This window comes from Drosophila tropicalis, unplaced genomic scaffold (assembly GCF_018151085.1).
Source record: "Drosophila tropicalis isolate 14030-0801.00 unplaced genomic scaffold, ASM1815108v1 contig_859, whole genome shotgun sequence".
NCBI lineage: Eukaryota > Metazoa > Arthropoda > Insecta > Diptera > Drosophilidae > Drosophila > Drosophila tropicalis.
Genome location: NW_027173353.1, coordinates 5,134,425 through 5,154,326, shown reverse-complemented (window position 1 = coordinate 5,154,326; position 19,902 = coordinate 5,134,425). Strand labels below are relative to the sequence as shown.

The window sequence follows — 19,902 nt, the reverse complement described above, 5'->3', positions numbered from 1 at the left end:
ATCGTTACATAAAACCAGTTTTGCAATGTCTTTTTTTGTGTTTCTTTACGCCTTTGTTATCAGTTGTCATAACCTATAGTTATATGTATAAATATATTATCGTCATATATATATATATATATTCATTTAGCTTGGTTTAAATGTGAGGCTTTTGTCTGTCTATCGTAAGTAGTAACTATTTTCGATTAATTCCGGTATATTTATGTATATGTAAAGGTAGAGCACTAGAATTGTATGCCTTAATAATAAGGTGAATTACATTTATATATTAGAGCTATAATTTACCGTGCTGTTGTGAGATTAACTATTTACAGTGTGTAATTGCTTTGAAACATATAATATATATATATATAAATTTTTGGCTTAACCTTTTTTATTTTTGCTATCTGTTTTTGTTTTTCTCCTAAACTTATACTACATACTTTTTGAGATTGGTTATGAACGAGAATAAATATGTAAACGGTTTGTTCGCAATTACCATATATAAAATGGAATTGGAAGTAGAACCGTTCGATAAAGAAAACTCTAATATAATTTTTGCAAAACGTTTTAGGCTAATCAGTCTAAAAAATATTCAAAAACAAAGGTAAATTGATCTAATTTGCTGGCTAAATATTTGCGTCTAAATATTTGCATGCTATTTAAATAAGAAGAAAAAAACAAGCTAAGGATATTACTTTAGGTCTAAATATTTGCATATCATATTAGGTATATGTATAATCGTCTAGTTTCCGTGGGATGTCAGAAGAAATAATTGTACAAAGTGTATCTTGGTGTGTTCGTGGGTGTGTGTGTGTGTGTGTTTGTGGATGTGGGTGTGGCGGAGAAATTGGCTAAACATGGGATGGAATGGCTATTGCATTAAGTCGTGTTTGCTGTCTGCAAGCATATGTGTTTGTACTTAATATATGTAACTAATTGAGATAGAAACGGAAACGAGCAACTAAGTAAAGCTAAGAAAATTCACTTTGCACTTTGCGCTTACAAAACTAAAAGAAAAAGCTCAAAATAAATACAATAAATATTCCACTTAAAACAAAATTCGAATAAAATTCGATGGGGTTTCGTTTGTCGGGCGTCATAGAATCGCTTTACAATTCGCCGCGAAACGTGAGATTAAAAGTGCGCAATTCCATGGGCTCCAAACTGATCTGACTGAGGGATTTAAGGCGCGAGTGGGACTGGGATTTATCCGGCTCTGTTTGTAGTCCCGTCAAACTCGTAGCTTCAATGCTCTCCAAACGCAGTTGGCCCAATTGGACGGCGCCCAGACCTTTGACCGACAAGGGGCAGAGAGTGGAGAGGTCCGACTCATGTCCAGCACTCACACTACAATCGAATCCCTGCCGATGCAAGACCAGCAGAGCCGAAGCGGACGGAAATAGTTGCAACTCTGGATCGGACAGAGTTCGCAGGGTGGTCAAGTGAACATCGCAGGGCAGCTGTCCCTGGGGCAAAAGGCGCACGTGGCTGTGCAATGCCGCCTGCGGCTGTTCGTAATTGCTAATGAAGTAGATATTCGGCGGGTAACGCAAGCCATTGGCCAAATGCTGAGCTTGTAAACTGGGAATCTTGTAGTTCGGTGGCTTGACCTCATGCTGTCCCGCTGGCATGTCCTCCACCAGTAGCCAAAACTTGTGCCGGGTTAGATGACTATCCACAACACCCTCGCCCATGCCACGATAATCGTCGTAGAGTGTGCGTCGATCTAACATGACCTCCAGTTGGCCAGGTTCATAACTAGCTGCACCCTGAGCATGGGTGGTCAGCAGCGTAAGACGCAGATGAGAATCCTGCATAAAGGCTCCAGATGTAATGGGGAAGTAGTTGCCTTCAATTCCAATGGCGGGTACTTTAATGCGTCTGCAAAACAAGCGTCATTTAGTTAAAGTGAGTAAGAAATTTATACAGTGACTTACTCATGATATTGGAAGCCATTCTGATCGCTATAGAAAACAGGTAGCTCCGGCATAGTGCCAGCTTCGGCAGCCTCTTTTAACACATCTCGTTGCTGTGGCGTTGCAGCAATATTGTCTATGTTCGTAACTAGACGCATAAACAACTCTGTCTCACGATTCTTGGGTGGCGGTTCAAAGTCAATGTCATTCTCAATATAAATTCCTGTATCCAGATGGGTGCGGGTATTGAAAATGCGCACCGTATGGGCCAAGAATGGACCATAGATCACTGTGACATCGCTGGCAATGGGACCAGAAGTGATTATAATCCGGACATCCGTATATTGCTCAAGGACATCTTTCTCGGCCTCGCTCTGTTCGGGATCTGTCTTAAATAGATATGCACCAGAATGGAATTGAGCACTGCGATAGGCGGCAAATTTAATACTGCATTGCATTGGCTTGAGCAATTGTTTCTTTTGATTCTTTCTCGTGATGGTCTTGAGGAAACCGCTTTTCTCATCGAACAGAAGCCGCATATGCGGGTTCTCCAGTTGTATATCACCTGAAATATGAGGAATTGTTTTAAAAAGGTTAAGTTGACTCACAGTTAGAATGTCATTAAGTAGGATTATTAAGTAGAAAGTAAATAAAATGCAAGGCAGGTCGATGCAAAAACTAGTTTTTAGATCACGACATTTTTTTGTTTTTCTATTCATTCATTCAATTCATTTGAAATCGAATTCAGTGTGGACAGTCAACAATTGGAGATCATGGTGTACACTTGCGTTTATCTAATTCTCGTTTCTCACACATTGTTGGCCTTTGCCAATCAATTACGTAAGTCGATTCAATAGAATTTCCATAATTGTTATTACCTTACTAAATATAATATGTATGATGTTTGTATGTATATACAGCTACTGATATCGAGAAATGTCACTATGGAGATACAAAATGCTTAGCCAGGAGCATGAATTATGTTATCAAACATTACGGCAAAACAGGAATTCCGGCATTGAAATGGCCATCTCTGAGTTTAATAAATGTATCGACTGTCAGCTTTATACAGGACGACCATAATAGACCCATCTGGTATGAGGGTGATATTTTTTATACTTTAGTTAAAGGACTTGAGAATTCAACTGTTACCAAAGTACGAGGTTTTGGAGAGGATCCAAGTGCTGGTGATAGTGAGATATATATCAGTATTCCTAGTACGATTACAACCAGCAAATTTAAGTTCAAAGTTAATATATTAAATATACCCATTATGCTTTCGGGATTTTCCACATTGGATACGCAAAACATTCGAATAAAATTAAAAATGTCATTTGTGCGTGATAATCGAGGATATGTAAAAGTTTATAAAGTGATTATAAACGCCAAATGGGATCGGTAAGTTCCAGCATGATCGAATTGATAAACAAATTGTTATCGCTTATAAATTTCTATTCTTCAAGATGGATAATTGATTTGAAAAATATTGATTCAGAGAATACAGATCTTATTAATCTGGTCACTGAATGGATCAATGAGAACTGGGCGGAACTATTCCAAGATGCTGAACCATTAACAGCCAAAAAAAGTAATGAAATTGTGACAAAACTATTAAATGACAGGTTTTCTACCATACGCTATGAAGATATGTTTCTAAAACCCAACAATTAATGTTAAGAGAACTATTTTTAAAAATAAAAAAAATAAGCAAAATCTGATTTACTCACCCCCTGGTTTGGCCCGCGTTTCAAAATCTGGCAATGCAGTGACATTTGCCGTGACAGGACGTTCAGGAGTAGACGTCGATCCTGTACCTGTATTCGTCTCCGTACAGTCATCACAGTAAACTGTTGCAATGCTCCGCTTATAGTTTACCTCGTCAGGATGGACACGGAAAGTGGTTAGAGATAGAGGCTCCAGCTCGGCCACAAACATCACCTCATAGCGTCGCGTCGAGATTCGGATATTTCCAGCTGTTCCTGTAGTACCTCCAAAGCCCATATTATAGGCTTCCTCGGTGATATTCCATACTGGGTTGATTTGTATATGTTTCATTTCCTCGCCCAAATCGTTGAGAATTTTCACATTGGGCTGCGGAACTCGAAGTGTGATAATTTCCATACGCTTTTGGGCCAGAGAATTGTAGATGACAAAGGTGCCAACTGGCTCTCCAGCTCCGTTGCCGGCAGATGATGGAACAGTGGTTTCATCACCCGCACTTACCATCTGGATGGACATCTTGCGAGGCATCCTATTAAAATAATCGCGCTCAAATTCGCTAAGCAAAAAACCATGCTGATGAGGCGCATCTTTCTGCAGGAGCAATTCCAAGCAGGATTCCTGCATCTTTACCATACTCTGAATACTCTCGAACAGTCGCATGGCATAGTCACGCATTACGGAGGCCCTCGAAGTGCCCGTGATGGCATCGTGATGCTGGAAGAGACCCAAGTTGCGTCGAGCCACGATAATGTGCTCGTAATTCTTTTCGTATACCTTGATGGCATTCTCATGTCTACCCTGGCGGGCTGTATTATAGGCCAAGGTGAATAGAATTTCAGCCGCGCGAAGATTGTGTTCCAATTCGGAGCTCAGAAGCTTATAAAATGGACGTGTGGTGAAGTAACCGGACCAATAGGCTGGTCTTCCCTCAGAGAAAATATCAGAGTAGACAAAGAAATCTCCCTTGAAGGAGGGAAAACTAAGAGATCTCTCCTTCATGCGCTCGCGTATGGCTTTAAAATAGTCACTTGGTGTACCAAATTTAATGTCCACATTGTATAATCGCTTGTTGTTCATAATGTGATCGATTAACTTCTTGTAGTTCGTATATTGCTGTTCCACCTCGCGTTCTTTGTTGTATCGGAAGTCATCACCCACGGGAATCAGAGCCACGTTGTGTGGAAAGAGGGAAGCAGTGCGAGCATATTGCTCTAGCAAAAGCTGAGCCTTCTCTTCGATATTTTCGTCGGTGATGAACTGAGCTTTCACCGAATACTCGGTGTATTCGCCGGGAATTTTTCGAAAATCAAAGTTCAAACATATAAACGGATGCGGGCCACATGAGCCCTTGATGGAGTAGATATCGAAGGGCATATTGTGAGTCAGCATGTGACCCTTTTGAGTACGCCAATACGGTGTCCAGATAAAATCACCGCTCTCCTGCCGAGCAAACCATTGTTTCCACGCATAGTGTATCCTCTGGATGATGGTTCCCTCAAAATTCGAACCGGAAAGCAGATACGGCACTGTACTGCCATGCCCGAAGGGGTCAATCGACCAGCCCACTTTCGGTGTAACATTCAAGTTATTCTTTAGCCACTGATGTCCTTCGATAAGTTGATCCAACATTGGATAGATGTGTACATTGGCCTCGTCCGTCATTACCCAACCGCCGGTAGTGATTTCGATTCGTCCGGAGTTAATCAAACGCTTCAACGCTCTCTGCTTGGTCGGATGGGCCTGATCCCACCACAATTGCAGAAAACTAATCTCCGACCAGATGAATGTCATGTCCTTGTATTCCTGCATTTTGGTGACCAACAAATTGAGAATCTGTCGCGAATCCGATTGAAAGTAATTTGTAAATGTCTTCAACCATCCGGGATCGTTGTGAGAATGTGGCACCACGATAACCTTTAACGGTGGTCGCTGTTTATCTTTCTTTTGGTTTTCAAATCGCTCCTCAAACCCTCGATCCCAATACTCTTTGGAGCGCATCCATTCTGGCTGGAAATCAAATTTGCTATGCTCCTCCGTGGCAGTAATATTCGTATTGCTTTGCAGGAGTACATAACATTTATCACCCCAGTCGGGATTATCATGTTCCACCTCGTTTTGGATACTCTGTTCCTGTTGCTTGGCCGTGGGGAACTCTGACAATCTCTTCTGGTTGGCAAATGTTGACAGGTGCTGCTGCTGCTTATGGGCTTGCTGCTGACGCGTGGCACCGACGCCGCCCACACCACCAAAGCCACCAAATTGACTATTGGGCAATTGAACACGACCTGCTGCAGTGGCTGAACCCACTTCCGTAGCAGGCGCTGGATTGGGCTGTCCAATTGAGATATAATACAGGCACAATAGGATGGTCACAAATGCCGACAGCAGTCCAATACAGCGGGCCGAACCGCGTCGAAATAATTTGAAAGACATCCCAACCCAGGACCCAGAGCCAACTCTTCTCCTTCAGCAACTGATCGATTGTTCGGGACTGGGTATCTTTAGGTTATCCTACTTGGAATCTTCTAATGAAATTCGTTCTACATCTGCAACAAAACAAATTGAAAATACATAATTACAATTAGATCAAGCTATACACTGTTAAATTATATTATATACCGTCTTGTATAGTCTAATAGGATTAGTCAACGTCGAAGAATTAAACAAATTATAAGCGAATCTAATCGCTAAGACCTTTCCAATTAAGAGAACTCAAAGGAGTGTTACTACTAACCTGTTTCAATTGTCCAAACAATCAACAAAATATATTTTCAGAATTAAAGCTCATTTTCATTAGACTTTAAATATTTGCTTGTTAAGTTCAATATTGCATTTTAAAGTCAAATTAAGTCCTTCCGCAGCAATTTTGTGCACAAATAAACCAATACTTGTATGTATGTGTACATATATGCATTGATAGATATGCATGTATGTATATTTATAAGTTAAAAAGTCAAGTCAAGCTAACGAAGCGAACAAACCGAAAACTCAATCAAAAACTCTTCACATGCTGTCAGAAAAGTTTCCTGTGCAAATGATGAAATTAATGCATAGTTTTGCAAAAAGTTGTTATCCATTCACGATGCCACCCACCCACACCACCCAACCCACTCCCAGTTCGCAGTCTTCAGCTGTCCTACAGTGCGTATGCGTACTTTATACTATGTATTTATATGAGGCAAACAATTTAATGGGAAAATGTGAAACTTTTATGTGCATATTTACACCAGCAAGACTCACGAGAGGGGGGGAAAGTAAGCAAACAATTGAAAATTTAACGCTTAATGTAAAATTTATTTGTTGCATTATTCAATTTTAGTGTAATTTATTTAATTTGCACGCGAAAGTGTTTGTTTAGCACAACGTGGATAGTGAGAGAGGAATAAAGTGAGTGGGTGAGATACACATATATATGTATGTATATCCATATCTTGCATTTTGAGAGCGATTTCATTATAATTTTCAAGCATTATGCATAAATTTAAAAGAGGAGCCTCTCCTCCAGCCTTTCAAATGTTTCAATTACGAGAAGCCGATTCCCCCTAGCGTATGTACATATATAGCCCTGAAATCGGCGGCTTTAGTTTGCATGCTAATCAGCGGTCCATTAAGTGACACCCCGATACCCGCACCTGTCACCAGAAGCAAGCCACATGCAAATATCTACCCCTTCATTCTCTCGTTCTTTCTTTCCTCTTCTACTCGACACGCTCGCATGCTAATTTAAAACGTTTTCCCGCTTGTGTTTCCTACATCGCACAACACCGCACAGAGAGAAAAAAGAGTGAAACTAATGCCTAAATTCATTAGGACAGCCATCCAAAGCGAGGGGAAGAGGTAGTCACATTGCATGACAGATTCAAATGTAAAAACATTTGTCTGGCAACATTTTAAAGTCACGCCATTGCCATAGTCAAATCAAGGAAGAGGGAGAGAACGATTAAATCGCATTTTAAATATTAACAATTTCTATCAATCCTGCAAATGATTGCATGTTTCATTCTAGTCAAATTTAGATGCTATAGAGGGCTTAGATTAATAAATTGAAGCTTTTATGACCAAATTAGATGTTCATTTGTTTTAGATAATTGCACTCCATTCGATTAGAATCAAATAATTATATCCTATAGCTTCACTTATTTAGAAAAATACACAATTAGGCAATACAGTAAACCCTTAAACTTTATCAGGCATTATTTTCTTACAACTAGCCAAGCTGCCGATCCTTGATTGATTAATTCTGAAACGGTTACCAAGTCGCCAAAATGTATGAAACAGGCAGTAGGAAGCTTTTCCGACTGCATGAAGTGAATATATATTTTTGATCAGCATCGATATGCATGCACCTATTAAGATACATATCAGAGACTTTTAGAGCTAGACTAGTTGGCTGACTTCTAAAATGATAAAATGATTGTGGTAAAATTAAAATTGTTTTTTTTTTTTCATCCGCAATTTGTCAAAATATTCGTTAGCTTCCGACTTCAGAGAACATTCTAATATCCTCCGGATGTTAAATACACTGTAAAGGGATTTGCATGCATACATACATACATATCTAACAAGCAGTCAGTCGTTGTCCTTAGTCCAGGTGACAACATTTTTTTGACAGAAACACTTTATGTAGTTTACAAATTATTTAAATTTTAAATATTTGAATGAAAGAGCTGTGCTCCATCAGCTGTCGACAAATTTGCGCAAAAAGTTTCTCTCCTTTCTTTTTTTTTTTTTTTTTTTTTTTGGCAAATTTGATTTCATCGCAAAACGTTCTCTCCACATCTCACAATGCTGCTGCAGCTGTTCCCATAGGAACCTGACTCGGTTTGGTCTTTTGACATGTTGCCTACATCGTCGTCGGGTTTCCCTCCTTTCATGACATGGTTCATTTTTGCTGTTTTGCCTCTTTGATTTGCCTTTGCTTTATATTCCGGCATCGTAACAAACCCCAACTCAAAATGTTTGGGTCTCTCGCCTTATCCTTCCGCTCAATCCCCCAGGAAGTTCCACACTTTAAGCTGACTCGACTTCAGGCTGTTCTTGTCAGATCTTACACCAGCAAAAAGGTTATATTTATTTAGCACAAAAGTTTGCCGACCCTCAAGCTTAAGTTTTTTTTTCATATTTTTTTTATCAATATCTAAATGTGGAAATTTTTGTATAATTTTAGCCATTATGTTATATTAACAAATACGCAGCTGCAGTCAATTTCCCTGCCCTAGAAAATCTTTATATATAAATTTTGATTCTTGTTATTTTTAGAATTATTGTTGCTAAACAATCTTTGATAAATATAGAAGGATTACAACATTTTTACAATATTTTCGATAGAGTATTCATATTTCGTTGTCTAAATGTGTTAACTTCCGGTTAACTTTTCCATTGGCAACAAAGTCATGAAGTACTGCAGCTCCAAAATAAATTGATCAATGTTTGTTGTTGTTGTTGTTCTTGTTCCTTTGTTTGTGTCTTGATTGTACAAAGAGTTCACATGCTAACGCAACAGAAAAAAACAGCAGTTCGAGTTTTGCTAAAACTTTTTTGAAAGCCGTCTAAATCAATTGTAAACTTTTTTTGTTTTCTATTAACGCACTAATACAATACTTTTCAAGTATATTTCAATAAAGAGAAGGAAAAATTCAATTTAAGTTCACCTTTTGGAAAGAGTCAAGTATAAGATTGACAGTCAGTAATTATGGGGGAGCCCCTCTTGGGCTCGTTTAAGAACCACAAGAAGCGTCTCTGGGCCAAGCCACAACAATTTGCATTAATGACGCGGAAATTGCAGCTGCAGTTGGCAAGAAGTTTTGAACGCTTTAAAACTGTTTTCTGTTTTGGCCAGTGCGGAAGGAAGTTGCCCAACGTTTGCCGAAAACGAGAAAAAAAGAAAGAAAGAAGTTTCAACTCTGACACCAGAATGGCAGCTGGTTCAATGTCCGCTCTCTTCTTAGTCCCTCCCTCTCCTCTCTCCTTGACTTCAAGAGGTGACAAAGCACAACAACAAGTTCCCGGAAATTTTGAGGAAGAGTTTCAAGTTTTTTCTAGCTTTTTTTCGCTTTTAATTAAGGAAACTAGCGAAGCACCAAATGAAATAACGGAGAGAGAACGCCCTATGGCCGCTATGTTGGTTTGGGGCAATTTTCTAGAGCAGATGAGCATGAGTAATGCGACGGTTAAGCTGCCAGTGGAGCGTGTGGGTTTTGGCATGTGCTCGACATATCGTCAAAGCCAGCAAAACAGAGGCTAAAAAAAAGAACAACTCAAAAAGGCACAACAACAAATCATAAATAAAAACCATAATATGCTGAGCCTAGGCCATTAGCATAGGCAGCCGAGCAATAAACAAGCCAGCATATAACAACTAACAAAAAAACAAAACAACAACTGGACCCAACCTATATATGGAATACAGAATTTAAAGAAAAAAGTAACTTCAACTTTAATTTTGTCTGAATAAAATGAAAGTCTAGACTCGGTTCCGTTTTAAAATATGCCAACTTGATTTGCCTTTTGGATATTTGAAAAATGAATAGTAAACAAAATAAGGCCCATGTAAAACTTACTTTGTTTTAATATTAAAAAGTATTTCTAGTTAATCATGGACCGAACTCTTTCAAATTTAAAACAATTGAAAAGTCTTTAGTTTCTTAGAGAAAAATGTCATATTTTCATGTAAATTTTGTCAAAAATCTCAGCACAGCCAAAGTTAGTTCGTTTTGTGTGATTTTCATTTAGTTAGTTGGTAAATTTTCCATTAGCTGGGGCAGCAGATGGCAAAATATGTTTATAGTATAATTGCATTTTATAGCAATTTTATGTTGATAGAAGCAATAAAGCTGAAAAGCACTCGTCCCCATTGACATAAGCCACCCACATTAAACAACTGGTAGAGCAAATACTATTTGGTTACACTTCCCCACCCCTCTTGGATCGGGCGGCATCATAGTTGTATGTATTTGACAAACATAGAACATTGGTAGCCGTTAGATAAAACATATTACAAAACGAGTCCAGCAACCAGATAGTTTATTTGCACACACACAAATCATGTAGAAGCATAGAGACGCATCATAGACCATAAAAAAATGCGATGCCAAATAAAGTAGAATGAATGGAAGTGCACCACCCCCTTCCCACCATCACCACCCCGCACGTATTGTTGATTAAATGTCAGCAAACCAAATTGGATATGTCAAACCATATTTCTACATGTACATACATTTATTCAGCTAGTTGGGGAAACATTTGCCTATTGTTTTTGCCATAGTGAAAGTTTTCTTCCTTCCATACTCTTGAAGTCTTGCGGTTTTACTTATTAGCCTTCATTATAAAGCACTAAGAGTTATTATCATTATCGTTTGATAAAATCATTAACTTGGAAGTGGAAGTACAATTTATCGTCAATTCATTGAAATTGCATGTACTTAATTTGCGACCATTTAACTGCTAATGAAATTGAGTTTAATTAAATGGAAAGTCTATGATTCTTTCTACTTTAATGACGGTCGAGTGATAAGTATTTGCGGTATTTTAATTTGTCATTTAATCATATAACAATAATTATGATTCGCGTAGACTCTCTTTTAACAATTTATAGAGACTTGATTTGAGGGTTAAAATGTATTTATTCTTTTACTTAAGAATAAATACTTTCAGCAGAAAAATTTATAAACTTATTTAGCTTTGTGTGTAATAAGTTTCTACTAAATCTTACAAGTTAGTAGCTCTGTTTATTAACAATATTTCTACAAGTTATTAATACTACTTCTTTGCCCTCTGTGTCAAATATAATAAAGGCGAAAAACGCTGATAAAGCTCCAAATGACAGGTCATAAAAATTTGGAACGTGGGACTAAGTAATGTTTTTCTTTTCTCTATGATGGCGGAGGGGGGAGGAGGGAAAGCTCTTTTCCAGTTGGCGGAAAAGAAACAGAGAGAGATATCATATTTTTCTGCGTTGAGACACATGTATGTACGGGACTTGAGGGGTATTGGGGCAGTCCACATAAGCAACAACAATGGGAGCACTTATTGCATTGATTATGAAATGTGTTTTTTTTTTTCGTTTCAATTTCATGCAGTTAAATAGTGGGAAAGCAGTAGACACAATGTTTATGGTTGGTTATACTACATGTATATACATATATAGATGTGGAACAGGTTTACAGTTACCAACCATGGCATAATTATGAAGAACACATCTGTTTAGCTGTGTGGACCCAAAATGAAATTTCATTAAGAAATGGTTTTACCCCAACTTTGGCTTCCCTTTTATTAATTAATTTAAATCTATTTATTTTCATTGTTATTTATAGGAATAAATGAAGCAATAAGTCGAATATATGTATTTCTGTAAAAACTTGTTTGCTGGATTACCACAGATTTTTGCTTACACTTGGACCGAATTCAGTTCATTAACAATCATAACAAACATAGATTTTTGGGAATACATATGTATATGTATGTATGTATATGTACATATGTATGTATATGTATGTAGTAGACGTTCTGGTCTATTTATAAGTCACTAATGTGTAACTAAATAAGCATTACTAACTCCAATAATTGCCATGGTAGCAGTCTATCAAAACATTTGCCACATCATAGGTTTTGGTCAACTTATTGTCCCTCTTTTCCTCTTGCTATGCTTTTGTTCTGCCTCATTAGTCGTTGCCAACAATTGTGTGTATGTGTATGGGGGAGGTGGAGGAGGGGCATGGGGATCGATCGGGAGTTGGGTAAACTGATCTCTGATGATTGTACAAATATTGTGCAAGTAAAGTTTGTGTGGTAAATCGCTTTGATTGCATGATGTCATGATAGGGAAACAAGCGCCACCGTATAAATTGACAGCACGCCAAGCCAATAAATGAGACACACAGACACACACAGCATATGTCTGAAGTCGAGGTATTAAATGTCTTGTGTGACAATTAAATGCTAGAGGAACTCTAATTTTAGTCACACGAATCAAAAAATACACTTCTAGAGGTAATCGATAGCAAAGCAACAACATGCGGCATGTGGCATGTGGCAGGCAACCAAACTGGGGCGAGAAATTAATAATAAAGTTTTAAATAAAACCCTTACTGAGAGAGACAATGAAAATTCCTGTTAACTTACATACAAATAGCTTCAATGCAATTTTCTGGCCGTGTGTCCTTAAAGGACACGGCACCGGACCCAGGACACGTATCCGGCAAAATGTTTAGGTGACTGAGGGGGCGAAAAGTTTTTCGTTTATTTCACACACCGTTACGGAACGGGAGAATAGAAATTAACGAAACAATGCAACACTCCGGCACGTTGTGCTGAAAGGGTTTCCTTAATGAATGGAATGAATCCTTTAATTGCATTGCCAGGATACAAGTAATTAGAAACAACGCCCGCAGAAGAGAGAAACAGAACTAGCGAGACCTTTTCACTTTGATTTCTATTTTGTCTCCCTTACACTCTGTTCGTTTACTTGGTTTTCTTCTTATTTTTGGGATTTTTCCACTCGCGTCCAGGACTTCTGAGCGTGTGTGTGAGCGAATTCAGGAGCTTAGTCAGTCCCTCTCAGCGCGCGGCAGTTTCGTTACTAAAACACAACTGTGCGCCGCTTTGTCAGCCGAAACCATTGTTGGAGGAACCAGCAAAAACCTTAACGCGCTCGCTCGCTCGTCATCGTTGTTGGAGTCGTCGTAGTGCATTCGGCTTTAAATACAGCTGCTCATTCGGGGGAGTTTGTTTCTACTTTGATTCAAGTGCAAAGAGAGAGGGACTAAGAGTGGGGATAAGAGAAGCAGCCCGTTGTGGAGGTCTGTGGTTGGGGCTTTGTTTTGATTCTTTTCGTTTTGGTTTTTCACTTTGTCGGCGCCGTCAACATCATCGACACACTCACACACACACACGGGCACAAGGAATGCGGAGGTGTTTGAGTATTCTCTTCACTGTTTGCACTTCTTTCTCATCTCAACGTACTGTGCTTGGTTTTTATTTTTAGTGGCTGCACTAGTAAAGATACGAATCTGTCGTCGGTCGCCTCTGTATTAGCTTTTGTTTTACAACCATGTCAAAGTTGGTTAATTTGTTGTTTTCGCAAAGTGTTTGACAACAATAATGATTGTTCGTGCAATAGGATATTCATCACAATACAGATCCTTAACTAAGAAGAAGAATTATGGCCTCAACCTTTGAAGCCTTGATTTATTAAAGAGAAGAGCAAAACCTGACAGCGTAAAAAATTGCCATTTATAAGAACTACTATTTACTAGACGTTGTTCGACTTTTCGAACACCAAATTTTAAATGTTTTTAAAAATTCTGTATATTATTAGAAAATATTTTAATCAAAGAAGAGTATACAGTTAGTTTGAATTGTTGACTATTTAGATAATAAATTATTTTCGCAAAAATTTGTTAACTACAAATACCAAATTTGATGTCTCTAGCTATTATAGTCTTTAAGAAAATCGAATTCGTTAAAATTTCGGGGTCTGAAGGGGGCGTGCAAAAAATTTGAAATAAACTTTACCACCGTAGGCTTTTATAGTCTCTGAGATCTGTGTACGTGCTCATACGGACAGACGGGCGGACATGTCTAGATCGTCTCGGCTGTTGATCCTGATCAACAATATATATTCTTTATGGTCGGAAAAGCTTCCTTCTGCCTGTGTCATACATTTTGGCGACTTTTATATACCATTTCACCCTATGGGTGTATGGTATAAAAATATGGCACAATATCATTTTAGTTCAAAAGTGAGTGTTATTTATTGAAAATAGTGCAAAATATTCCAATATAGTCTAAAGATTTAAAAAAGAATAACCAACCGGTTCTGACCAAACTAAGATAGGTTTTACCACAGATTTGGATTCCTTGTATGTTATTCATGTGGTAAAGTTCTTGAACATTATAGCCCAAAAGTTCCCTTATAAGTTTTAAGGAAAACTGCGACAACAATGTGGAAATCTTTACCCATTTTATCTGCGAACCACAAGTGGCGCCTGCCCGTGTCTTTTGAATGTGAATTACAAGACTGGAGAGTGCGTCTAGTTCGCCTACATCTTTACCTCAATTCCGTAATTAACTGTTTGTGAATGCCTCCGACTAAAATGATAAAAAACTACAAATCGCAAGTTACAAAAAGGGATGAACCTAAACACAAACGAGGTTGCAACTCAAGTGGTTTTTGGGGAGGAAGGAGGAAGAGACTGAAGTGGCAAACAGCTTAGCCCTAAAATACTTAAACGTTGTCGTGCAAAAGACAAAGAACTGAAGCTTTAAGCAACTTTTAGTCGTATGCCAAGAGCGAGGGGTAGAAGAGAAATGGGGGGGAAAGGTCGTTGTTTATTGATTGCGAAAGAAGACAACGGAAAACACATAGAAACAGAAGGAAGAAAAGAGAACATTCACCAGAATTGGCACAGGCCCTTGAAAAAGTTGTTAAGCCCACGCAAATGCGAAGCCAGCGAAAGATGACAACGGCAATGATGATAATGATGACGTTGACGATGATGATGATTACGTTGCCCAGCGACCTTAAGTGCAAGTAAAAGGAAGACTAATTAAAAGCAGACAGACAGAACTTTAGATACACTTACTATAAGTATATATTTTAAGAGGTTTTGAATGATTTTTGTAAGAATTTGTATATAATGTTAGTTTTGACTTTTTCTCGACTTAAAGCCATCTTTATGTATTATATTAATTTGCCTTGACTGAAAAACAATTTTTGTTTACTATAAGCTTCAAGACGATTGTAAAAATGTAATTTCCATTAAAAACATTTTTCTAAATGAGTCGAGCAATTTGGGTATATTGAGTTCCAGTACCGATTACGTAATATTTGTAGATTTATTTAAGCTTTCTGAAACTTTGACACTTGTTTGATTTGTTTTGTTTAGGATTAATCATACTCTCCTCAACAAAATACCCTTTCGTTTGCCACTGCTTATTCAATGATGGAGGCGTCGGGAATGACTTCTGGTTGAATAAACGATGCAAAACGTTGTCAAGTAGCAGACGGGGCAGATGTGCCCCAAATGTGCTGCACTTGCCATGGTTTGGGTTTCTTCTTTTTTTTGTTTGAATTGAGAGTTAAAAGAAGAAAAAAAGATGGCACACAAAGATGCCAAATCAACTTGTCCAAAACTTCTGCAGCATCATCAGCATTTTGATGTCGAGACCAAAGATCCCTTCTCTCCACCCTCTCTCTTCCTCCCTCCTCCGTCCTCTCTGCATCGGCCTCGTTCTTTTGCCTGTATATACTACTCTTGGGTCAATTGCATTCGAAAAGGTACTTGAGAGGCAAAAGCGACATTTGAGTTGGCACTCAAACGTAAATGTAACGGTAGAAAAGTCGGTTATAGTCGTCAGTTGAGTGCGTGCAATGTTTGTCAAATTGCCAGTCCCCCCAGTTACTGGTTCCCCAGTTCCAGTCCCATTTGGAGAGTCTCCTCCAGTTGCCAGTTGACAAAATCCATCCAACCATCGCCAAAAGCATCCACTCTGTGTTGCATTTGTAATGGTAATGGAAATGGAAATGAAAATGGAAATTCCTGCATTGAAATCTCGTTTCGTTTAGTTAGTTTCAGTTTTCCTCTTATTTGTTTTTGTTGTTGTTTTGTAGGTATTTTATGTCGTTTTTTGCGGTTATTGTTATTGTTTTTTCGCCTGCAAGTGACATTGTCGTTTGTAACTGTTGCGGTTTTGTTCCCTTCGTCATCATCATCACCATTCGTGTCTCCACTTTTGGTTTTGGTTTGGATACATACATACACAGAAACAAGTCAATGAACCGACTTGGCCACTTGTCCACTTGACCAAACGCTCAACCCATTGGCCAGACAAAGCCAAAAAAAATACAAACAGAGAATAGGAAACATTAACATGCCACAATTTGGGGTCATTACGTTTTATTACATATTAATCAATTGTTATGGTTAAACATTTCATGGAACTTTTATTGATCCAAAAAGGCAAAAAATTCTAAATCATTGCGTATGTATTCGTATGTATTAGTAAATTTAAGAAACACAAGACTGTGGAATTTCAAATTAAGAGAAGAGGAAGCTCTAACATGCCATAATCACTATAGATTTATCAAATATTTAGCATTCAAAATTCAAAAATTCGAGCATAAAATGTACCACTTAAAAAAGAGTATTCGGATTGCCAATTGGAGGGAAAAACAAATGAAATCTATGTCCATTTACGAACTCTTATCAGCTAGCTAAAAACGTTATTCTATATTTAGTATACACATTTGACCAATTAGACTGTGCTTATCACCTACTTTGGTCAATTTGTTATTGGTGCTATGCTAATTATCCATATGGATGTTAAATAAAAACAAAACACAGTGATCACTCGCTAAAAGAATGACCATATTAAGTAGATACCTCGTTTGGGGGGACAATTGCTGGCAGACCGCAAAAGACGTGCAACTTCAATCACCTAAAATTTGTAATTAAAGTTCAAGAAAAGACTTTGTGGTATTGATAACCTAATAGGCGAGTGTTCACTGTACACAATAGTCATAAATGAGGCCACCCAAGTGTATGATTTTCTTTATTGTTTGAAAGAAAATTCTTTCCGAATCTCAGCCAAAAACAAAACTGCTGATTTATAAGGTTAACATTTGTCTGGAATTGCTGGAGCCGCCTTCTTTGTAAATATTCTTGGCTATTCAAACTGGCCAAAGAACGCTGAAAGATTAACACGCAATCTATGAGGTATGCACATGCATATACAAACACATGTACATAAATAAGTTGTCTCCTATTTAGTATGCATAGTAACGTAAAAAAAAAGAAACCAAAAAAATAAATACAAACTTAAAAAAGAAATAACAGCAAACTTAATAACAGGCATGCGAACATGTAGTAAGATGTACACAAATAGATTACAACCACGAATTCTAACCGATCTGTAAATACTCTTGCCCTGGGTACTTTGAATACCAATAGAAGGAAAAGAAGAATTATAATTAAATTGAAAGACTGAGATTATTTCTCCATTGTGGCATAGTTCTTGACCAACTAACTTAAGTAACTAACTTAATTACCCGTTTACTTTGTGCATTAAGAGTATACACTAAAGAAGGTTTAGAAAATAGAAATTGAGGTTCAAGAGCAAACAGACGACCCCAACAGCAACAACAACAGTGTGTGAAACGGCCAAATGAAAGCTCACGAATGAAAAGTGAAACAAAGGCAAATAACACACACACACAGAGAAAGAAAGAGATATATGTATGAGAGAAGAAAATCAATTTAAACAACAAATAAAAAAATTGCATGGGATTGGAATTGGAGGCAAACGGGTTTGTACACTTAAGAAAAGAACTTTTGGCTGGGGCAAGAAGGGAAGACAACGATGTTGATGAAAAGGGAGACGGAGACCGAGATGAAAAGAATCTCAATGAAAGCGCAGTCAGAGGAGACGAGCTAAATAAAGATGAGCTGCATAATTTATAGGAAACAAGACTTTCAACCGGAGGGCAAGAGGAGAGGCACCACCACAATGTTGTAACAATTTGTTTTCTAAGTTTGCGCTTTTATTTTTGGCCAGCGATGGGGAATTGACACTCTCAGGTGCGGGCTCTCGCTCCCTTTGTCTGCACAGTTTCCTCTTCTTTGTTTTGTTCTTGATTAGCTTGAAATCAAAATTGGGCAACGATAATATGCAACCACCCCCGTCTCCGAAACACGCATTAACACCACCATAACTACCATTACCTCATCCCTCCTCCGACGCACTGTGGACAAACAAAATCCGGTTTTTGAGCACTGCACACAGTGTGAGAAGGGGGGAGCGGGATGATTTCTATTGATTTACGCAGATGCAAGATTCTTTTACTTTTATGTCTGTGTTTTCGTACCTTAATCCTTATCCTTAGGCCAAGAGTCCTTTCGCCTCCACTTGCATTCACTCGCACTTCACTTCACTTGTTCGTTTTGCTTAATTAAAAGTTGTCACACAATTCCTTCTTAAATTTAGCAAATAAGGAAGGTTAATTCGATTCCTTTTTCTTTATAACAAATTGCATTTAATCTTAATTGAATAAAATCAATATAAAAATTATGAGCGCCCGATGTAATGTTCATGTAACTGGTGAATAGAAACCGACAAGCCAATCAATAACGAATAAAATAAACAACTGTAAATTATTAATGCACTAGTTAAACACTTCTTTGCTGTTACTTTGTTACAAAATATTTGAATATTCAAAATCTCGTCATTTAAACGACCGCATAGAACAACAACAATGCTTAGTTTTATTAATATTTTATTATACTATTTTGTATTTAGTCTGATTTTTGTATTTAACGCGCACAATTTTCGAAAATTATCAAATCAAAAACACCCGACACACACCCACACAACCGAACCATTCAACTTTTAGTTTTTTTGTGTCTCTTTCGGTCAGCGTTGCTGTTTTGGCTTGTTTTCCTCCAGATCTGGCCGAATAGGGGCGATTGCGGATAAAATTCAGAAATGCGGATAGCTAAAAATCTGGCTTATTTAAGAATAGATGCAGCTAATTTCTAGCTTATATAATATTTCGATTTAGTTGTCAGAATAAAGATTTTTAAATACTGATTGATTGACAAAGTATCAGTCTGTCAACTATTAAAGTCTTGAAAATGTTTTAAAAATTAAAAAAACACCACCGAATTTAATAAAAAGTAAAATATGAAATATGATACGTTAAATTCAAAATTAACCATAAGAAACAAGAACTAATATTTTTAAATTCTAGATCCTGCTTGCGCCGACCTACATATATTGCGCAAATCTATAAACTGAGGAACATTCGTCGACAATCTAATAGCAGTTTTGGTAAATGTTTACTATTACTACTCGGGCCCAAAACGCCCTTAAACTACATAATTTTGGTATGAAACGAAAGAGAAAAATTCCACGAGTACGACCTCAGGTGCGCCTTGGCGATTTATTTCGTAGTTTTTGAGTAATTAACAAAAGAAAATTAATATTTTTGGCGGGACTATAGTTAAAAGTAGCTGTTTCCGGCTAAAAAAAGCTGTTCAATTTTGAGATGGTGTTGCCAAATGCCGAATTTTGGACACTCGAATACGCGGGCATTTTGAATCTTTTGTTCGCACTATTCTCAACAAACGAAAATATTGTTGAGTTTTCAATATTTCTTGATTTAATAGAACAAATATAGTTTAGAATACAATATTCGGCTGCCAGAGCAGCCGAATATTCCTCGACTTTAGAGTTTAGATTAAAATATTTGGCTACCAGGGCAGTCAAACAGTGCGCCAAATAAAAA

The 19,902-nt window shown here is 37.7% G+C and overlaps 1 protein-coding gene across 1 annotated transcript; it reads right to left on the bottom strand.

Moving 5' to 3' along the window:
• Positions 1-149: 149 nt before the first annotated feature.
• On the bottom strand, positions 150-18,999 carry alpha-Man-IIb (alpha-Mannosidase class II b). Its single transcript, XM_068296842.1, has 4 exons — positions 18,484-18,999; positions 3,626-6,166; positions 1,920-2,463; positions 150-1,863 (listed from the first exon to the last, which is right to left on the bottom strand). The coding sequence occupies exons 2-4, from the start codon at positions 6,051-6,053 to the stop codon at positions 1,092-1,094; spliced, it is 3,744 nt and encodes a 1,247-aa protein (XP_068152943.1). The 5' UTR covers positions 6,054-6,166; positions 18,484-18,999; the 3' UTR covers positions 150-1,091.
• Between the last annotated feature and the right edge of the window lie 903 nt (positions 19,000-19,902).

Bases quoted from the DNA above. Each gene is read 5' to 3' on its own strand.
- alpha-Man-IIb (XM_068296842.1), bottom strand. From the start codon at position 6,053: ATGTCTTTCAAATTATTTCGACGCGGTTCGGCCCGCTGTATTGGACTG. The intron at 2,464-3,625 runs GTGAGTAAATCA...CTCATATTTCAG, and splicing joins AACGCGGGCCAAACCAGGGG to GTGATATACAACTGGAGAAC. The intron at 1,864-1,919 runs GTAAGTCACTGT...CTTGTTTTGCAG, and splicing joins AATGGCTTCCAATATCATGA to ACGCATTAAAGTACCCGCCA.